Raw genomic sequence first — 21,997 nt, forward strand, 5'->3', positions numbered from 1 at the left:
ACTTGGCCGTGGACCCGAGCAGTGAAGCATGTAAGATGCCCCCCATACCTCCCTCCACTTCCACCTAGGCTGGGAGGTAACCTCTGCAGATGAACTTCTGAACTCTGGGGGGCTGCACTGACCAAGGACAGAAACTGTGGGGGTGGGGGGGTGACTATTGGGTTGCTGGACTTAAGACCCTGAGGGGAAAAGGACACTGCCAAACTTACTTGGGGGTGGGTCTTTTGCTCATGGTCGGTGTTATGAATCCTGTTTGTGGTGTTTCTCCAACATAATGCCGCATTGTTTCCCTCCTTTATTAAAAGGCTTTTGCTACACTCAGACTCTGTGCTTGCGAGAGGGGAAGTATTGCTTCTTAGAGGTGCCCAGGGGGGTGGTATGTATTTGTCCCAGGTTACTGGGTGGGGGCTTGAGCTGGTTTTGCATTGTGTTATTGAAACGGAACCCCTAGATATTGAACCCAGCCCTTGTTGCTGCCAACTCTGATGGGCAGGAGGGTTACAATATATATGAGATCACTGAGTGAATGGACATCGCACATCACAAAGCCTAGAATGAAGTGCATGAAGGTTGACAGCAAGGTTTTCTTGGTCAATCTAGCTATGAACAAACTTCCAGAGGTGATTATGTGAATGCAATGTTTCCATCTTTAGGAAACACTGCAAAATCTTCCTTTTGATAAAGCATTTCCACTACAACAAGAATGACACTTACTATATTGACACCCTTTCTATTTGCATTCCCCCGAAGCAAATCAAACAGACTTGAAACTATCAAAGAAAGAAATTGACTGACCAACAAAACCAAAACATCCCAAACTCTACCTTAAGCAGAGGTTTTTACTATGAAAAGGGAGAAGAGCCAGAGATTCATGAAGTCCACTAGCCCAGATACTATGGTGATGGGTGACAGTATAAAACCCTAATACATGACATTGTGAAAATCACTTGAGGTGCTTTCATTTTTATCAAATGCATCTGGCTGGGTGATACTTCTGGCTTCAAATCTGATATTGGAGATGTGCAATAAACTAAGCATGATATTCTTATATTACTGTCAATATAGACAGTACAAGTAGGTTATGTTTATTGATAGCAAGACAAAAGTACAGTATTTCTCCCATTGCAGCTTTTGTTCTTCAACACCTGTGATGAAAGTGCTTTTCATTTTACTCTGTGCTATACAGTCATAGAAGTCCTTTAAATCTTTTTCTGTGCTTCCAATTGCTAATCTGCTAGGCATGGAACAGTGTAGTAGTCTTACCAGACAAAGCATAGACTTTTGATTTGTCTGTAGGAAAGGAGAAAAATTTCCTAATCTCCTGAAAATGAATGTCCATATTGTTATATATATTCTAAGGAATAATATATTTAATTAAAGATGTCTGTGGAAGGTTAGAGAAAATCCTGGTATCTGGCAGCTTGGAACAACCTTTTCTGGACTAGTGGAATTTAATTACCACTTGCTGTTTTCCACTTGCCCATCAGTACATCCCGGGATTGTATGTTGGAACTGAAGATAAAAATGGAAAGTGTCCTCCTCTCTGTGTTCTAGTAAGCACTAGCGACCAGCAGAAGAAATGGGTGATTTGTTCTCTCAGCCCAATACTCTGTTAATTTTTTTCCACTTCCATAGCTCAGGCAATTGGGCCCCAGACTGCACTTTAGGAAGATGGTACATTGCCAATTATGTCTGACTGCAAAATTGCTAGGACAACCACATGTTCTTGTTGAACAGCTAAATATGAGATCCAGATCATCTTTGGACAAGTCACCTTATAAATATTTTCCAAGTCTGCCTGCAGAGGTGATAAGTGGTAAAAATTTGGGAAAGAGAAAGCAATTTTAAAAAGTGTTTGCAGTAACATGCTAAAGAGTTTCATATAAAAATATAAATAATATTTATCTTACAAATGTGCTTTCTTTGCTTTGTTTCCTGAATTACAATATGTAATAGCTGTGTTTTATACTTTCTTACATTCCATGAAATTACATTTACTAAGTAAGCAGCAAGTAAACCGTGTTCTTCTTTGGAAATCTCTTACAAATATTCAGGAAAACCTATCTAGTTTCCAACAGAATGAATTGTTGAAGCATAAAAATAAATAAAACCTTTCCCTTTAAAAATGGTAAAAAAACAAAAACAAATAATGATCGATGCAGTAATTGTTTGGAATAATGAAATGTCCCAATAATGTAGCATGAGACCTGAGCCTGATCCAAAGCCCATGGAAATCAGTAGGAATCTTTCTATTGACTCTCAGGGGCTTTGGATCAGGCCCTAAGTTAGTTAAAAGGTTCTTCATACATAGGTTTATGTAAAATGGTTATTAACGCTATATTACGTAGGAAAGATATTTTGGGTAATAGTAGTATTTTATTTTATCAGGGAATTTTGAAGGAAATAAGATTGTTTGTCCTCCCTCCCTATTCTATATACTTTTCATTTGAAAATCTGCTCACAATAGTAAAACTATTTTTATTTTGAAGTATTGTAGCTGTTAAGATTAAATTTTACAACTGTAAGCTTCTGCTTTATTACCTTTTGTGGAATGGCATACATGGAGCTTTGCTGTTATAGTGAAGAAACAAGGAATTAAAAAAAATAATTGCATAATGAATGACGACATGTGAAATTAGTTTCATAGCAGAAAAACACCCTGGAGACCATTCAGTTTGTCACAGTATCTTCCCAGACACCTCAGCATTAGCTCAGCAGCATGATTCCTCCGTATGGCTGAAAGGCTAGGGTAAGCTTTCCGTAGTTGTGCAGTTTTATGTCAGGAAAAAAATATCCCCAGTGGGTTTGGTTTTAAGTGAATTATGATTAATACTTTTTTCTGGTCTGCTTGAGAATGAAGCAGTTATGTTTAAGTGACAGTTTTCTTTGGACCTGAATTGATTGTTTGATTTTAGCTTTGAAAAAACTTGTCCTTTTATAAAATAGTAGCAGAATATACCCAGAGAAAACATGCAATGCAAGACAAAGGAAGATGAGGAAGGAGTATATTGATCGCAAGTGAATATGCTGAAAGATTCCCAGTGGAATCCATTAAGGGACTGTTGATTGTGAAGAATCGATATCCCTAAAATGAGACATATTAAACTAATATATGGTTATAAACTTTGTGAAATTGTGGCATATTTTGCAAATAAAAGGATTCTGTTTTAATCAATACTTAATACAAATTTTTAATATTATGCTGCTCACTACAACTATGGGTGCAGAAAGTGCCACATTTTTATATATGTATATAATACACACACATACACACACACGAATTATCTTAAAAGAACATTATTAAGGCTGCAAAGTCAATCACGCAAATGTGAGGAGATGTCAGAATTAAGGCTGCCTGTACAATCTTATTTGCCCCCTTGTGCATTGCATTGTGTGATACAGTCTTTAATTACCCGGCATAAAATATTTAAGCCCAAATAGCTAACATTTGGCAGAGTAATAAGCAACTGAAAACAAGGTCTTCTAATGGGAAGTATTAATCACAGGCAGCACTACCAGCCCTACCTATAATTTCTGAATAAGAGAATGATAGAGCTAGTACATGTATTTTTAAATGAAAATTCTCATTTATTTTCTTGCATGCTTTTGTTTAAATTGAACCCTGTTTAGAAACACAGAGCCTGATTCTTTCTCACTTGCTCATGATTTACATCCATGTAAATGAGAGGATAGTCAAACCCAAGGGGGTAGATGTCTGTTTCCACATATTGAGGCATATGAAACCACCATTCAAATTGGTCCTTCATGTCACTTTGGCAAAACAATAAAAACTCCACACAGGAATTACCATATTAGATTAAATCTGTATCAATTGCTTCAGAGGAAAGTGTAAGACACTCCATAATGGGCAATTTTGGAATAACCTGCCATTGCCTTCATCCCCTGTACTTTGTTTCTCATGTGTGGTTAGTTGGCATTTTCCATGTGTCCATTGGGCCACACCTTATGGGAGGGGACTTCTTAATCCATGCTCCTTTTGAATGATGATCCCAAAAGAGACAGGTTCCAGACTCCCTTTGCTAGGTTATTTTTTCCCTCTCTGGGTAATTCCTAAACATCAGTCTAGGAGAACAGAAATTAAAACAAAAGAAGTAGCGCGTATAACAACTGCATAAAGCTCTTTGTGATAAAGGAACAAAAAAGAAGACTTAGCATTTTATAAAAATCATTTTTTCGCTGTGATCTTCTTGGCCATCCAGTCTGTAAGAGAGACATACCTCTAAATTCATTCCTTTCAAGTTCCCTTCACAGTGCAGGAATCCTTTTCAGATTTCTTTGATATGTCTGGCTCGTTATCATACCGGATGATTCCCCTCCCCACTAAGGGGTGTTTACCAGGGTCTGGTCCCACAGTCATGCAGAACTATATTTAGTGCTATGCCTAAACTGTTTCAGTTTCTGTTTTCCATTCAACTTTTTCATCTTATAATTCCCTATAAGTATCCCTACCTCACAAATTGTCTATTCACAGTGCTGGTTTTTAAGGATCATGCTTTGTCATGACGATTGTCCTGACTCAAGGTGTTATCCTGAAGCTGGTTTCATCTGCTTTGAAAGCTACAGGGCATGTGTAATGCTAGAATTCATTCTTAACATTAATTCTGCTAAATCAGTTATGCTTTGAGCAGGGAATTGGACTAGATGACCTCCTGAGGTCCCTTCCAACCCTGATGTTCTATGATTCTATGAAACATGAAGAGATTAACAGATCCATTAAACTTGCCTATAGGCAAAATTCCTTCTAATCCCTGACAGTTAGTGGTTGCTTTATGCCATGAAACATCAAGATTTTTATTACTTATACATTTTAAATCTCACTAATGTAACTGTGGATGTTCTCATTATACATATAACTGTCAAATTTGTTTTGAATCCTGTTAATCTCTTGTCCTTAATGACATCTAGTGGCAATAAATTCTATAGGTTAATTATGCATTGTGTCACAGAATATCCTTTTATCCATTTTTAATTTGTTTCTTTCCAGTTTCATTGGCTCATTCTTAGTAAATGCAGGTGATATAAATGCCTTTTCCGAATCTCATACAAAATGTTCCTGAAATGGGACTTTCAAATGGTTTATAACAGAAGCCTGAACATTTAAAATATTCTAGCGAGCTCTTCAGAACCTTGAAATCTCATGAATTCTTATATATTTTATACATTACCAAGGTAGCCTGTCTTTAAATAATATTTTCCTCTTCTCCTCCCTATAGGCATTAATTCTTGGGTAAATTAGCCAGACGAGTATACAGTAACGTACAAGGTCTGAATGCTGTATATGTTCACGTATTATGATAGAATTATGGTTTCTATGAGATTTATTGTATAAATATGTAATCTGAGGCACAGACGGTGACTAAATACAATTCTGTTTGTTTTATGTTGCTGCCTAGCACTGTTTTAATGAACTCAGAATTATATTGTAGCACCTCTCTTTGCTGTTTTGAAAAATCTGTAGTACTTACCACTCAAGTTATAGAAAATAAATTCTATGACATTCCTTGCAGACAGATTTTAATTTTCTTCTACAGCTTATGTCATTCTGTCCTCTGCATCCATATTTTAATGTAAGTTTAGCAATGAGTAGATTTCCCACCATACATATTTTCTTTCTTTGTGTATTCTAACCTATTTTCTCATTCCATTTCCTCTTCTTTGTAATGTAGCGATCCTTGTAATTTCTCACACCGGACACAGTCCCACAGGCCTTATGCTTGCAAAACTTTCCATTGATGTCAACAGGATTGTGGCCATTGGTTGCAACTATGGTGTTACACTGGCATCTTTAATTAACATTTCCAAGTCTAATACAAATCTTTATGACATGTTCTTTTAATTTCTCAAACTACACTTATTTTTATTATCATTACTGTTTCTAGCAGTGACCAAAATAAGGTAGGTGCTTTCCAAACATAAAAGGAAGCACCATCCCTGTTCCAAAGAGCTTAGCGGAAAGAGACAAACAGCCTTGGGGTATGGGAAAGAAGAACAATGAACAAGTAAGCTGAATGGCTGGTGATTGGCCACATACTGGTTATAAAAGTTTTCATGGTGAAATGTTACAGAGAGAGAGAGAGAGAGGCTGAAGAAGTCATTATGGGAGATAAAGAAAGTCTGGAGGAAAATTTTTGCTAACTGAACAATCAGAAAATATTTTGTAGGAAGCTTACTTTGGCTCTTATTAATTTTCTTTTTTTAAAAATCAGCAGTATCCTACACAGAGAGGAGAGGATACAGAACACGGTGCATTTAGGGGAAAGTCAAGGTTGTGAATAGGTGACTGGGAGTAGAGGTATGGGGATCAATGTGAATGTAGGAGTAGTGCTGCTCTTATTCTCAACATTTACTAATAGGCGTAGAATTATGACCTCAGGAGTAGCTAGCTGCACTACAGCTCAGGAGTGGCTACGTTCCTGGGGGATAAATGTGCAGAGGAAGAGACAAATAGTCATACTGTGACCAGCACCAGGTGCTTCTGAGAAGGTGTGAGGACCCTGCAGCAGGCAGTTATTGGGTAATACGCCTCCAATATTATCTTCTCCTGGGCTCTAATAGATAGAGAGTGGCTTAAACTTGAAGCAGGTTTAGTAGCCTTCCAAATTTTGATCCAGGAAAAAATATACACCAATGTTAACTAAGTTTCAGCCACAAATATCAACATATTGAAACATTATCACACTTCAGAACGTTTCAGAAGTAAAAATAAATTTTTGTTTAATTTGATTAGCTTTAATTTAATTAGTTTTAATGAATGAATGTGAAATGTCTTTCAACGTATAAAATCAAACTAAAAAAGGAAGCTTTATTCAAAATTAAGAGCCAAAAACTTGAATCCAAGACAACACAAAAATAAACATTTCAGAAATATTTAAATGCAAATATATTTTAGGGCAGAAAAACATTTTTAAAAAACTGATTTGCTGATGCTTCATCAAAAATGAGGGGTAAAATCCTAGCACTATTGAAATCAGGGGGAATTTTCCTAGTGATCTCTTTGGAGCCAGGATTTCATCTGAGTTATCGGAATCTACTTGAAATCAATGAAGAGGGTTCTGTAGTTGTAAGAGTGTTGTTAAATTAGGGGGGACAAGCTCATTATGCGCTGTGACAAAGTCAGGTTGGACAGCTGTAAGAGAGTGGTGGAGGGCAATATGTGAGCCCTAGAATTGTAAAGGTCTTTCCCCCAAGCTGAAAAGAGGTTACTTCAGGTCAACTAGGGACACCTGAGTCCAATTAAGGGCTGCCTCTGACCTTTAAAAAACAAAAAAAAAACTTTTCTGGTGAGAGAGAGGGAAGAGAAACAAGGTACCTAACGGAAAAAGGGTTTCTCCTGGCTGAAAGGCTGCTTTCCTCCCTGTGAGGGAAGTAACCAAGCTTCCTGCCTGTTTGGAGAAGGACTGGCATTCGAGAGCCAGCATAACAAGGCAGCACCCCAGAGAGGGGGCAGGGAGAGGTACTCCCTTTTTGTGTTACAAATTTTTTTGTTTGTTTGGCTGAAGAGTACTGTTTGGGCCAACACGCAGGCCCAGCTTGTAAAATACTGAAAAATAAAACCTGAGTGAGGAATTAAAAGCTCTCTGGACTGGGACTGATTTACTCCAGAGCCCCCCACTGCCAGAGGGGGAAGTGCTGAGCCTGGCAGAGCAAAGGAGGTGCCTTTCCCCAGTGCTCTCAAGGTCAGGAAAAGAGCTGCATGAACAAACCTAGTCCAAATTTTGATTTAGCATTATATGTGAAGTGTGAAAAGATGACACTAATATTTTTGCTTTGTCAAAATGTAATGAAAGATACCATTTCATTTGTGTGTGTGAGTTCAGCATAACTTTTGTCTCTGCTGTGAAGTAGCAGAATTGTTGATAGGTGCTCTGCAAGAGATAATTATACACAGTGTAACTGAGCAATCTTGTTACATTACTGTCCTTCCAACTACTCAGAGAAGTTGTCTGGACTCAGAGAGCCCCATTTCTCCTCTTCATAAAGGAAGTGTGTGGGTGGAGTGGAGGGGATGAACTGGAAGAAGACACCTCCCATTTCTTGTTCTCAGTGAGGCAGAGGAGAAGGCTTGAACTATTGTAAAAACCTGTTTAATTTCTTCAAGGGTTGGTCTTCAAAAAGCTAATGACATTTTTCACTTCCTCCTCCTCAGAAATGTTAAAGGTCTCGAGTCTTTTGGGGAGCAGAGCACACATGGAGCTTGCATAGTGGTGGGAGAGGTGCATTAGCAATTAGAAGAGCCTTTTTAGTGGTTGGATGTCTCATTGGGATGATAGTACATGGGAATTGTTTCACGACAGGAGTAGTCCTATATCTGGGTGGAGTGCCGTAATTGGGGAGGAGGTTCTCAGGGGAATGGGCGCAATAGAGACAAGTGAGCAGATGTCTTTACTACGGGATGTGTGGAGCACACAGAGGAGGTGGTACCTCTGTGGGAGACAGGTCTCTCCCCGGTGATCCTGCTGCTTCCAAAGGGAGAGGTCAGCAGTGTCCTTAGAACAACTCCTAGTTGTGCTTGCCACCTCTTGGGGATATTATTCTATTGTTTTCTAGAGTTGTTTAGTTTGTGGGCGTGCGGAAAAGCCTGTTTTACTCTAGTGAAGTTTTCAGCTCAGTTTAATTATCAGAATATTTCTTCAGCACTAAATAAAAGTCTATGGATTTTTCTTATGATATGTTTGTAGAAGGTGTGTCTTTCGTTATGCAGAACAACTTACACTGGATTATGCAGGGGAACACATAAGAACAAATATTATCTACCTATAGAGAATTAACAGACCGATCTAGTGAGGCATGTAACTTAGTATTTGTGTCATCAAAACCCAATTATAAAATCGCTCCTGAATTATTGTTTTTGAGGAATGAGTTCTTCCTATTGCTGATGAGGTGTTACGTTGTGTATGTTTGGTTAAATCAATAAAGAATGGTGCTGTAAAACCAAGATGAACAATTCATCTGTATCTGAAATATATTCCCGTTTGCACTAAATGACAGATTGAATTTTGCATGCTGTCATTGTTCAGCTCAAAGTTAGCTGAGATTGCAGTTCTGCTATTGTTTGTGTACATAGAAATATTTCTAAATGTTTGGCTAGAGATAGTACAATAGTAACAGTGGTTATTTAAAATGACTGAATATGATAGTGAATTAAAATACCACTATTCCTGTTTAGGGATGTTTTGGATGATTGGACATCAGTTTCACATAGGAGGCCCAGGAGAGGGCTTGGTATTCATCATTGGCTTTAATACATGATAGTTGTGTAAGATTATCAACATTTAGTTAGTCTTCTGAGCAGCGCTATAGTGCTTCTGTGGGGAGTTCTAACTCTGTCCCAGTTCATTCAAGCAGGCATATTTAAGGCCCTACAAGACACCCAGAGGCAGATCATAAGCTGCTGTAAATTGTCATAGCTCCATTCTAATCAAGGATCTGCCTCCATACTGTCTCAAGAATGCTCTTGGCAGCATCTACAGTTAAAGCATGTTTTGGAACACCAATTTGATCTTAGTGCTCTGGAATCACTATATGTTAAAACTACTTAAGGGAATGGTAAATATGATAGGCCTTCTGTTATAGTATATTCTTTCCTGGTGAGGGAAACAGCAATAAGCCTTGATAAACAAGTTTCCCTGAGAGATGCACTTAATTGCATCTTAATGAAATAATATTTGTCACAAATATTAAACAGTCTTCAGTTAATGTTAGTTCAACAGAGATGCTCCTTAATGTACAGGAACACTTCTCATTTATTTAAGGCAGGGAGAGATGCTGGTGATGCAGCAAAGTCTATGATTCATCAGTATTTGTGTTCTTGGACTGCCATCATGTGAACAGTTTGGAGAAGGATGTCTGTGCCAGAACCAATTTTATTTTAGATGTGAATAATCCTGTAACATCTGGAACTTCCATATAGGACTAACAGAGTTAAAGTTGGGTCATCCAAACTCTTAGAAACTCTGGTTCCTTCAGGCTACACATGAGGTCAAATGGCTTCTCTTGCAAAGGTGGAAATCCTGTTTGTTTCTGAAGGCTGAGTACTGGTATAATAATTTAGCTGAAATTACAGCTCTTGACAGACTCCTTTATAAACAATGGAAAGAACTGCAGAAGTTTGAGGACTCTGGCTAGATTTTGAAATCTCTGGAAGCTACATGTGCTCCGCACCTTTGAAAACTAGGGCAGTGGCCTTTATTTCTCTTACGTACAAGCTAATCATTACCCTTATAAATATTCTCAAAAATGAATAAATGTTTAATTAAAAAAGAGAGAAATTATAGTTACTTGCAACATTTTGACCTCAGTACCTTCAGAAAAGACCACTTGCCTATACCTTTTACCTTTAGCTTAATTTATAATTGCTGTATTTTTGCATCTATGTTTGTGGGTTCCAGACATCTGCTTTAGCACCTGGTGTATTTGTGAAATTATTCGTGTTGCAAGAAAAATTTTGCTGTTGTTCATAAATGTTTGTAGGAGGCCAGCAAAGATGACAGAGGGAAAAAAAGAAGGAAATCGAACATCACCTACTTGAAACCATCTCACCCCTCCAAAGCCCATTGACGGAAGTTTTTTCCGTTGACTTCACAGAAGCCAACTTTGAGTCATGGTGTATGTTGCTTTAAGCACAGTTGATTTTGCTTTTTAAATGGTGGAAAAATAAAGACCTATCTGTGATCATCACTGTATTAAAAGGCGGGGGGGAACCTGCTTATGCCTACTGTTTAACTAGACCTGAAAAGGCACTTAACAGCCAAAAAGATTTAACATAGTGGGAGAACTTTAATAGCTAATTAAATAAATCAGTGTCTTATCTGAGCCTTGACAAGTTTCTGATTTAATGGGCTGAACAAACTTTCAGCTGTTATTAGTCTAAGAGTTTTAATATTTAACAAACCATACTTGACTTGGCAAGGTATTTCAAGCCAAGATTTTTTACTTATTTTTATGATTACTATACAAACAGTCTGTTATATTTTCCCCTGGCAAAAAGGATGGTCATCTCAGCTGATACCACAATAATTTTTTGCTTGGATTGTCTAGGAAAATAAAATCAAGGAATGTGAAATTTGTCAGTCAGCTGTCAGGTGAAGTAGGCTAAACTGAAACAAAGCTACTAAGAGTGAAGTAATATGTCATTGGTTAAGCTAAAACTTACATTTTGTTTCTTTTTACTCATCATTTTTAAGATGAATGTAAGCAGTTGTCAAGGCAGAATTACTGGGTGATAAATATGTGCTGCTACAGGGAGACATAGCAGTTAAAATGAGATCACCAAATACAAATGCAATTATGAAGGAAAATAATTTTGAGTCATGATATTGATTTGAGCCGTATTAGAAAAAGAGCACTACTGTTACAATCTCTGTAGGCCTAGACGTAACATGGAATCTGGAGTATTGAATTACTGCAACTTTATTAGTTGAGGAATCTGATCCTAATACTCTTGAAGCCAATGGCAAAACTCCTTAACTTCAACGTGAGAAGGAGCACACCTACTCTTTTTTTGCAAAGGCATAATCGTTTCAGCCCTTGGCACAATCTCAGGACTACTCTAATCTCAGGACTACTCTAACATATGTCGGTTTGTAACTGCCCCCCATTACAGTGAAATGTTTTCTGGGTGCCCTCTCCCTTCTTTTAGGGTATCCCTACAGGAGGAAGGAAGATGATGTAAGAGAAAGCTGCCTGTGTCTCCTTTGCACCAGCCAAGGATTCCCACACACCAGGGGAATCTTCTGCTGTAGTAAGCAGCCCTATGTGCTGCCGGAGCAGGGCAGTTGTGTCCCAGTGAGTTCAGTTCCTGTTGTGGTTATAGTTGGGTTTAAAATGTGCTAGCTCTTATTCTCTATTTCAAATGGGTGACTGTTCTCAAGGCTTGCTTTCATTGTCCAAAAATATTACATTATAATAAAATATTTAAATACGTCTTTTTGTTAATGAATCAAAAGATTCTGAAAAGTATTTTGTTTAATATCCATGACATTTGGAATGCATGTGGTAAGACCTATGGAATGTACTGCATAAGAACTTTATACTCCATACATTCAGTTTTGAAATTAGTATTTTAGGAATCCTGAATATTTCTGTTCTATTAATGGATATGCACTAGACAGAGCCTTCTGGTGGCCAAATTATTGCCTCTATATTTCCACTAAGTTAGCCAAAAGTTATAGTGGATAAAGAGCTCATTCCTACATCCTTCTAAAGTCATTCGTTAGTTCTGCCACTGACTTCCCAGGGAACAATATCAGCCCCTAATTTTCTATCTGATATTTCAAGATATTGTGTTCAAGTCTTCTTCAAGCTGTACATACATTTTTATTGATTTCTTATTTTATTTCTGTCAAATCAATTAGAAATGCATTGTTCCAGATCCTTAGAGGGGTACAGGGAGCCAGTTGCTCCCCAGAACCTGGGGCTGTTTTTACCCCATCTGTATGAATCTCCATTAGCTGGTAACTGATCCCAAGGAACCATCTGTCAGCTGGAGAGCTACTTCAGTGATTCTGTAATCTCGCTGATCCCACACATCAGTAACCATTTATGTCAGAGTTTTCAGGGGCTTTATGTAGGAACCAGCTGTATGCTTGCCAAGAATTCCTCTAAATGGAGGAAATATCTAGCTGGGGAGATGAGGCCAGTTTCTGCCTCCTTTTGCCCCACAGAGTTTTGTAAACCAAGTGGAAGATGGGCCAGGCCATTCATTGATATTCCCTTTAATTTTCTTTAGGAAAAAAGTAAATATCTCATCCCAGCAATAAAGGAAATAGTGTCTCATCTCAACTGATAAAGGGAAATACTGTTTTGTATACAGTACACAATCACCCTGTGAAGTTCATTGTCACAAATATCAGTGAGGCTTAGTAGGATTCAAAAAAGGCATAGACTTTTCTATGAATAGCGAGAAGATCCACAGTTACATTGATAAGGTGGTTTGTTTGTGTGAAAGGATATAGAGCTTCATGGTACAAGCCAACTGTGAATTGTTGTATATTAGGAAGAAATTCCTCTAAGGGCAATTTATTCCATAATTATCTACTCAGGATTTCTTGTTGCTTCCTCAGAAACAGGAAGTACTGACCAGTGTCAGAGACAGGACACTGAACTAGACAGGCGACTGGTGTGATCCAGTATGGCAACTTCTACAGTATGTTTCTATTTAATTAATTTTTTTTTAAGAAATAGCCAAGCCATATCACATTAAAAATGTGATCGGTGTTTGAGTGATAAAGTTAAACAAAGCACAATTATGTCTAATGTGGCCCTCTGATCCATTTCAGAGCTCCCACCTCTGACTCATGGACCGTTAGACAAGTCCAAATTTGCCCTCATTTTATCTAGTTTAACTTGGTCATAGTGTTTTGTAATGTGGCCACTTATTTTTGTAAGTAAAATGTTTATAGAGTGTGTCTGCACACTTCTTCTTACTTGCCATTCTTGTATAAGAACAATCTGAGTCGGACACAGTTTTACTGCACATGCTTTCTGAAATGACCCAGCTTTTCGCTGTAATGATAACCTATACAAAATCTGCTATACAAAACTGTGTTAAGGCAATTTTATCTAACCATTGTTTTTTGTCTTGCTACAGTTTTATTAAACTTTTGATACGATAGCATTTAAACTGCTCACTGATGACTACACTGTCATGTGGTGGAGCTATTTCAGACATAGAAGGAATGGATAGCAGTTGGATTATGGAATCTTTGACATCTAGGTTGCCATTCAAAATCCAGCCCAGGTTATTATTGAGCAAATGCTATTGTCAGCTGATGGCTGTTCAGTAGTCTTTCTGCAAGTGAGTTGGTGATCTCGGTAAATTGGTTCCAGCTGCTAGTGAGCAGGTGTCCTCACCACAATAATCACCATTCCAATTGGCTCCGTCACTGGTAGGCTCAGCAGAGAGACAATGGACAGAACCCATCTGCCCTCTCACTCTTAGAACTGTTCTCTATGACAGATTTGAGGTATGTTGGTAGAACACTGTGGGAAAGTTTGAACTGCCACTATACACATTGTACTTGTTCTGTGGATAAATAGAAGGTTTATATCTCTGGGTCTGGCATAACTAAAAATGCATTTAAAACAAGTCTGAAAGGTAAAAAATAGATATTTCAAACTGAACTGATTTAATGGCTCATTTATCCTTTTGCAGTTGTCATTCTCATAGAGCTTGTAAATGCAACATTGCAATTTCTAGTATGCAGAAAATGCTCTTCATCTCTTCCATTTTTAATATAGATGGATTCACTCTGTAATTGATCATATATACAGTGCATGCAACATCTTAAATATAGAGATGGGGCCTGTACCTGCTGCTCCCACTGAAGTCAGAAAAATTCCTATTGACTTTCATGATGCAGGATCAAGCCCTTAGAACCTGATCCAATAAATAAATAAAGACATACAGGTCATGAGTCAGCAAAGTACTTAAGCATGTGCTTAATTTTAAGAACATAAATAGTCTCATTAAAATCAGTAGGAGTTAAGCAAATATTTAAAGCTAGATTACTAACCTCAGGGATTCAAAAGCATGACTCAGGCCACAAAAGTCATGAAGCTGGCTTAAAAGTCATGAGATTATAAAATTTAATGCATTGTTTGGTTTTCTTTGTTTTGCCTTCTGGTTTTTGAGCAGTAGGGGATCACAATTCCAAACTTGTTTTCTGCAGTCATTAGGGCTGGAAACTTTTCTTTGTTTTATGAAAGCTGTTATCTCATTGCATGAGGAGTTTTTAACAACATTGCTTGAGGGGCTTTAATGAAAACACCAAATATCATGAGACTCATGGTAAAATCACAAGAGTTGGTAGCACTGTTAAGCATGTTCTTGTGTTCCTTGCTAAATCAAAGGCTAAAATAACCAGAGTGGGAAATCCCAGAGATCAGTCAGCTTGTTGCTGAGAGCTGACAAGATAAAAACATTTGAACAGGTCCTTGAAGTGGTGTGCTACTAAATATAGATGCAGACAGCTTTAGTGAATATTTCATCTAAAAGACCGTACTAATTATGATACACCTCTCAAGTGAAACCTGGAAAATTACCATTGATAATTGTGCTGTTAAAAATGTGCATCCTTGCATCTCTGACATAGCATAGTGTCGTGATGGTGTCCACTCTTGTGAATGAGAGAGCTTTTGATGCATTCCCTGTGCAATCCTAGCCCGTCTCTGCAAGCATAGGAGACTCTTAAGGAAGCAAAGTTAAGGAACTTGCTTTTGTGGTAGGAGACAGTGTGCTCCTGCATCTCATGGAGCACAGCTCCACAAGTGGTCCTTGTGCCCAGTGAGGACAGTGGCTCAGGGTACACCATGGGGAGGGCAACACCAGAATACTCCAGCCTAAACCACTCATGTAGGACAGCCTGGCAGCTATGGGGTTACCCTGAAGCTTCAGTAGCAGAAAGGGCGGGTTTCTCTGTGTTGCTCTGTGCCTGGGAGACAAGATTTCCATTTGCCCTAATTGCCAGAAGCTTCACTGGTGAGCATTCATTTCATTCAGACTATGTGTGTTGGCTACAAGTTTTGATCCTAAAGCAGGTCCCACTGGATTCACAGCTGTTTGGGCCCAAATGTAATATAAGGGCCACTATATTGTTTAACCTCTCTCTGAGACTGTTCTCTTTGGAGGCGGGGGAATAGTTGTATTGTTCTAGAGTATTTTAACAAAAATGCACATCCCCAAAAATCAGTGTGTAGTCAGTACTGAATTTTAACAAAAAGAAATATTTACATTTTTAACATGAACCTTTCATGGTCAAGTCGGAATGCAATGTAGCTGTTGAATGTAGTAACGTAGAATGATGGTGCCCGACTGCTTCAGTTTAATTCGGTGTCCGCATGTCAGTTTAATAATGAACCTCTGCTTGCAAGGCTATACTCAGGCCGGTAGCTGGGGAGATGAACGGGGTGCCCTGCCCTCAGCCCACCCATGCCTCCACCACCACCTGCAGAGACCCACTGCTACTTCCATACAGGCAGCAGATTGTGCTGGTTCCACTGAACAGTAGGCTTCAGCACCTGTGGAGGTAGAGAATTTTCCCCCTAATGAAGTGATTCTGGTGGGCGGGGAATTTTTCAGCCAAAGGCTTCCACCACATTAGGTAATAATAAAAGTATATCAACTAAATAGCACAGATAAATACCTCTGCTGTTGTACCCGCTGATTTTTGTTGTTGTGTCTCAGTTTTATATAACAACTGCTTATCTCCAGAAACAAAACAAAACAAAAATACATAAATAAAAGTAGCATTACATCTTTGAGAAGGAACAGCTGAGACACCAGCTAATGAAAGCTCCCTCTCAAAACACAGAAATTTAGTAGAAGTATTTATTATAGAGTTAATCGTTGTTTCCATCTCTTAGGTACCACGATCAACAGGATGTTACTAGCAACTTCCTTGGAGCCATGTGGTTGATTTCAATAACTTTCCTATCTATTGGGTATGGTGACATGGTACCTAATACGTACTGTGGGAAAGGAGTCTGTTTACTTACTGGAATAATGGTAAGTGTCACTGATTTTCTTCACTAACTTTCTCATGTATTCAGTTAAATCAAGTCTAACACAAGATCATTGGCTTTAAAACATCACTTCTTGGTGGTGATATAAAATGCTTATCAGTAGTTTGTACAGTACATAGGTTACTTTGGGCCACTCCATAGATCTTTCATTCTGGCGCTAACTAAGAGCATTCACAGGTAAATGCAGAGCTTTAGCATGAAACACAGAGAAACCGAATCTAACCTGCTGCTGTTCTGAGAATCAGAGTCTCAATAAAGCCTGTTTCTAAAGGTTACGAAATAGCGACAACGCTTTTTTATGGATCTTGCTTTGTGTTTGGGCATATGTAAGTAGATCAATAATAATAGCAAAACTATAATTCCTATACCTGTTTCTTAACATTTAAAAGTTATTTAAATATATAGAAAAGCTACTGTGACTAGTCTCCCATAACATGTTTTACTGTGCATAAGTTTTCTAAGGTAGTCCACATATATACATTGCTTTTAAGTAGGTTTATATAATGTGTCTACCATAAGTGCAATGCTAATGTGGCATTTGTTACTATATTATTATACTGTATTACTAAGGTTGTACCTTTTGGCTAATGCACTATAACTGACCGTGGTATTTGGTTAAAGCCAAATAGTGGAGAGAGCAACAATATTTCATTTGATCTTATTTTGTTGCAGAATGTTAGTAATAAAGGGCTTGACCCTGCAATTCTTATTCATGAATAAATGTAATTTAAGCTGGCCCCAAATCAGTACCAATGGTAACCCAACTTCATATATTGGTTATATTTTTCTCTTAGTTTAATAACTTTCTATTCTTGTGTTCACACACAAAAAAAATACAGCTTGAACACCTGCCTTTCATTAAACAGGTGTTGGGATTTTGGCTCATACCTAATGATAACTAAGGGTTGTTTTCTAAAAGTTGCCTTTTCTGTACAGATATTCTGGCAGATAAATTCATCTGAAAATAACTGCTTTTTCTTTTTATAGAATGATATATACTTCTGTTTCTAAAATGTGAAGTAGACTAATACACTCTGGAAGGCTTGCAGACTTTATGCCAACTGTTCTTTTACTTATGATAGATTTCTTGTCATTGACTTAGAGTGGTTGAGATAATAAGAAAGTCTCCATGCCCTTTTAGCAAGGTGTGCTGATAGTGGCAAATACAGCTTGTTTTAAAATACAGTTTGCAATTTAGTCTTAAAACAAAGCCTGGAAGAGTGAGGAGTGAAACAGAAAGCTTCCATAGAGTGTATAAAAGCAAGCTCAAATTTGTCATCTTCCAGGGTGCTTGACTCTCCTCCTCAGTACAAGATGGGTTCTGATACCAAAGAGGGGGGCTTGAAAAAGAACTTGCCATGGGGGAATCTGACATGAGTAGTGTAGGAAGAAGAGGGAAGAAAAGCACCCACTACTGTGGGGAGAGACTGGAAGGAAACAGTCCCCCACTCCATTTCAGAAATGAGAAGCAACAGCAGCCGATTGGGTCATGCTACAGGTACTGAAGAAGGATAAAACATTGTCTCTCCCTATGTATCATCTTTTCCTAAGTGTTTGAAGAATTACTGAGCCAACCTTTGGTTTTAAATTAATCTAAATATGCATTCAAAGCAAATTTTGGAACATGGTTGATATTTGCAATATGAAAAATCCTTTTGTGCAGAGTAAATTTTATCCAGAACTCTTACGATGGGCTTCCTAGCCTCAAAAGGGGGTGGTAAGTGCACTGACACTGTCTCTGATGTCATGTGGGTTTCACACAGAGGTGAAAGTAAGCCGGTACATCCCAGTACGGCATACTGGCAAAAGCTGGTGCTTCGTACTAGGGTGGATCAGCTTCCTCCAGGCGCAATTTAAAGGGCCTGTGGTGCCCAGCAGTGGCTGGAGCCCCCAGCCCTTTAAATTGCTGCCAGAGCCCCGCTGCAGGACCCCTGGGGTAGCGGCGGCGGGGCTGGGGCGGAGATTTAAAAGGCCCGGGGCGGTAGCAACGGCCGAGCCCTGGGCCCTTTAAATCGTCCCCGGAGCCCCGCCGCCGCTTCCCCAGGGCTCCGGCAGGCTCCGGGGACGATTTGAAAGGGCCCGGTGCGGTAGTGGTGGCCAGAGCCCTGGGGAAGCGGCGGCGGGACTCCGGGGACTATTTAAAGGGCCCAGGACCCCTGCCGCCGCTACCACCCAGGGCCCTTTAAACTGCTGCCAGAGCCCCTGGCTGCCACTGTTACCCCGGGGAGGGGGAAGGAGGCACTTGCCGGTACAGGCTCTGACCTCCCCCAGCCCCGCCCCTTCCACCCGAGGCCCGCCCCTTCCGGGGGCCAGAGCCGGCCCCAGTCCAGCCCCGTACCAGTAAGCCCCTAGACTTACTTTCACCCCTGGTTTCACACCAGTACAACTCCACTGACACCAATGCTAGCATAGCTGAGATCAGCATTAGGGCCTCTTTTTGAAGACTTTGATGGTTAAGGGTCTGCTGTATAACTGTAATGTGGTAAGAACAGTGTTTTTTATTATTTTATTTTTACTGACTCCAAATTGTTGCGAGTATCTTTCTCCATACTCATGAATTAATCACACTCAGGACTGGAATGATAAGCAATAGTTATCATTTTACTTATGAGAATGTGATTCTACTGCAAGCATAAAATAGTTTGCCACAGTTGGTTCTACTGTATTTGGTGAAAAATGAATTAAATTACCATTTAATGTTTAGTGTTTGCATATGCAAAGTTACACACACAGTTGGAGGCCAGGCCACGCAAGACCCTTTTTGATAATTTGGCCCATAAAATGCAGAGAGAATATGAAGAAAATAATCAAAGGCATGAAGTAAATAATTACAAATTCTCCAAATACATTAAAAGCACTAAGGCTTCAAGTATGACTGACGCAGTCAGTTTCCGTTAGCATGGTGATGGGTGTGATATGAACACCTAGAGCAGTGGTTCTGAACCAGGGGTCTGAGCAGGTTTCAGGGGGTCCGCCAAACATGGCTGGTATCAGACTTGCTAGGGCCCAGTGCAGAAAGCCAAAGTCCTGCTGCATGGGACTGCAGCCAAGGCCCCCCGAGTCCCACCACCAGGGGCTGAAGCTGAAGTCTGAGTAACTTAGCTTTATGGTGCCACCTGTGATATGGGGCCTGGGCAATTGCCCTCCTGGCTACCCCTAATGGCGGCCCTGGCTTTTATATGCAGAAAACCAGTTGTTGTGGCACAGGTGGTCCATGCAATTTTTATAGCATGTTGGGGGGGCTTCAGAAAGAAAAAGGTTGAGAACCCCTGCCCTAGAGAAATGGACAGACTGTAAACACTCTCAACCAGCGTTTCTCAAACTTCAGTGATCTGCAACCCCCTTCTGACAACAACAATTATTAACAACCCCCAGAAGGGGTATCAAAGCCTGAGCCCACCTGAGCCCCACCACCCAAGATGGGGGGGCAAAGCTCGAGCCCCACCACCCTGTGCATGGGGGTGGGGGAGTGTAAAGCCGAAGCCCAAGGGCTTCAGCTCCAGGCAGGGGGCCGTAACCTGAGCCCCGCTGCCCAGGGCTGAAACCAAAGCCTGAGCCCCGCAGCCCAGGGCTAAAGCCTTTGGACTTTGGCTTCACCCCTGTGCAGTGGGGCTCGGGCTTCAGCTTTGGCCCTGGACCCCAGCAAGTCTTAACACCAGCCCTGGCAATGGGGTCGTGACCCACTTTGGGGTGCCAACCCACAGTTTGAGAACTCCTGCTCTAAACTCCTGAAAAGGAGAGAAGCAATGGAAAAAAATGGTAAAGTTAAAATAAGATAATATAGAAATTCCCGCCCCCAGCAACACTTTTAAGGGAAGTTGAAATTTGGCTCTGACAGACTGACATCTCTAAGAAGGAAGCTATGGAGCAATTGGAGAAATTCCAGTACTGTAAATATAGATGGTTTTCCTGCTAGTGTTCTGAAGGGCATAAAATAGTGGGCACACTAATGAACATGTGATCCTTGGGACTGACCTCCAAGAGCAAAAGGCTACAAGACTTAGCCATAGCTCCTTAAAGACAGCAACTCGTTCTGAAGACTGGAAAGCTAATTTTTGGTCTATTTTGAAAAATGCAAGCTGCCAGGAATTACCATCTGGTAAACCTCACCTTGGTTCTATAGAAATGATTCATAGTAAAATTCAAAGGTCTAATAGTACACCACTTGAATAAATATGTCCAAATAAGGTCAGTCCATCAACATTTATGTGAGGAAAATCATGATCTAACCTTTCAAAAAAGGAAGTAAATTAGTAGATAACCATGATCTGTATCTAATTTAATTGGGTTTTCAGAAACTCTTATTAAGGGCCTGATAAAGGAGTAGATAGGAAAATAAGTAACGATAGGTAAAAAGGGAAAATATTGTTGCTAATGGAAACCTATTTAAGTAATGGGAGGCAGTTGTAGTGAGTGGATTCAAGAGCTGTTACATAAAGTACCTAAGAGTCAATATTGGGAACAGTCTAATAATGACTTGTTAGAGAAGTAGACATTAAGTGTTTACAGTTTGCCTTGACTATTAAAACTGATGATATATTGTCAGACTCCAGATAGAGTTCATTGTCTTGGGAGACTGGACTAGGTAACATCATTTAAATCCCACTAACTCCTGTTGCCAGAAAATAGCCTGAACTTCTAATATATGTTGATAGACTCTGAACTTCAAGGATAAACTGAAGGGAAAATACCTCAGGAGTCATCAAGAATAGATGCATTTAAAAGTCTGTTCTGGGTGCAGGAGCAGCTTAAACAACAACAAAAAACAAAGCAGCAGCAGCAACAAAACACAAATAGGACATTTGGATACTTTAAAAACTGGGAGAAATGATGCCTAATCTGTTGTCACAACATCATGTTGAGCCGTGGTGCATTTAGAAGCACTAGACGTGTGCAGTTGATGTGGACAAAGCCCTGGTCTACGCTGGGGGGAGGGGGAGATCGATCTAAGTTACGCAACTTCAGCTATGTGAATAACGTAGCTGAAGTCGATGTACTTAGACCTACTCACCGCGGTGTCTTCACTGTGGTGAGTCAACTGCTGCCACTCCCCCATCGACTCTGCCTGTGCCTCTCGTGGCAGTGGAGTACAGGAGTTGATGGGAGAGTGCTCGGGGGTCAATTTATCGTGTCTAGACTAGACGTGATAAATCGACCCCCGCTGGATCAATTGCTGCCCACTGATCCGCTGGTAGTGTAGACATACCCAAAGAAACAATGTAACACAGACACCATAGTATGGTTAAATATGGAGGTTGCAGCTTTATTGACAAGTAAAACCTAACTGGGGTAGCCATCCTGAACTACTCAGCAGGATTGTTCCAGAGTGGACTTCACGTGGGCCATTGGTGCCAGCTGAACTATAAACCTGGGTGAGTGTAAAGGCTGTGCCCCCTCTATACTCTTAGACCGGCCTGCCAGGGGACCATAATGGAAATCAGAGTCCCAGCCAGAG

At 39.8% G+C, this 21,997-nt stretch overlaps 1 protein-coding gene across 2 annotated transcripts in view; it reads left to right on the forward strand.

Moving 5' to 3' along the window:
* KCNN2 (potassium calcium-activated channel subfamily N member 2) overlaps window positions 1-21,997 on the forward strand; it is a 109,035-nt gene that overhangs the window by 61,589 nt on the left and 25,449 nt on the right. For both annotated transcript variants that reach the window (XM_077816347.1, XM_077816348.1), the window contains exon 5: window positions 16,384-16,525. In XM_077816347.1, coding sequence (XP_077672473.1) covers window positions 16,384-16,525 — 142 coding nt within the window. The remainder of the gene's footprint in view (window positions 1-16,383; window positions 16,526-21,997) is intronic.

The sequence above is a fragment of the Eretmochelys imbricata genome, chromosome 5, assembly GCF_965152235.1.
Source record: "Eretmochelys imbricata isolate rEreImb1 chromosome 5, rEreImb1.hap1, whole genome shotgun sequence".
NCBI lineage: Eukaryota > Metazoa > Chordata > Testudines > Cheloniidae > Eretmochelys > Eretmochelys imbricata.